A 455-nucleotide genomic window follows, 5' to 3' on the forward strand; every position below is an offset into this window, starting at 1 on the left:
CCACACGGACCGGGCCCGCCCCCGATTCAGACGGAGCCCGCGCTCAGCCTCGGCCTCCACTGGCCTCCCTTGGCCCGGTCCCTTGTGGGTAATCTCGGCGAGCGAGAGGAAGCCAGCGCGAGGTGCGGCTAGAGCGTCCGTCCCAACTCGTATGCTCGGCGGCCTTGGCAGCTAGAACGTCCTCCCCAACTCGTATGCTTGGCGGCCCGGACAGCTAGAGCGTCCCTCTCAGCTCATATGCTCGGCGGCCCTGGCGGCTAGAGCGTCCTCCCCAGCTCGTATGCTCGGCGGCCCTGGCGGCTAGAGCGTCCTCCCCAGCGCGTGTACTCGGCTGCTCTGGCAGCTAGAGTGTCCCTCCTCCAGGGAGCCTCGTGTGACCTTCCCGCCGGTGGAGCGATGCTGCCGGCGGCTGCTCGCCCCCTATGGGGGCCGTGTCTAGGGCTTAGGGGCGCCGC

The 455-nt window shown here is 69.7% G+C and overlaps 1 protein-coding gene across 2 annotated transcripts in view; it reads left to right on the plus strand.

Annotated features, from left to right (window-relative positions):
- Positions 1 to 315: 315 nt before the first annotated feature.
- Positions 316 to 455, plus strand: part of MRPL12 (mitochondrial ribosomal protein L12) — a 2,726-nt gene continuing 2,586 nt past the window's right edge. The window contains exon 1 of one of the 2 annotated variants that reach the window (XM_005883640.2): positions 316 to 455. This exon is cut by the window's right edge and continues 8 nt beyond it. In XM_005883640.2, coding sequence (XP_005883702.1) covers positions 397 to 455 — 59 coding nt within the window. In that variant the 5' untranslated portion in view covers positions 316 to 396. The other variant, XM_014531266.1, reaches the window with a different exon arrangement.

This window comes from Myotis brandtii, unplaced genomic scaffold (genome assembly GCF_000412655.1).
Source record: "Myotis brandtii unplaced genomic scaffold, ASM41265v1 scaffold797, whole genome shotgun sequence".
Lineage (NCBI taxonomy): Eukaryota > Metazoa > Chordata > Mammalia > Chiroptera > Vespertilionidae > Myotis > Myotis brandtii.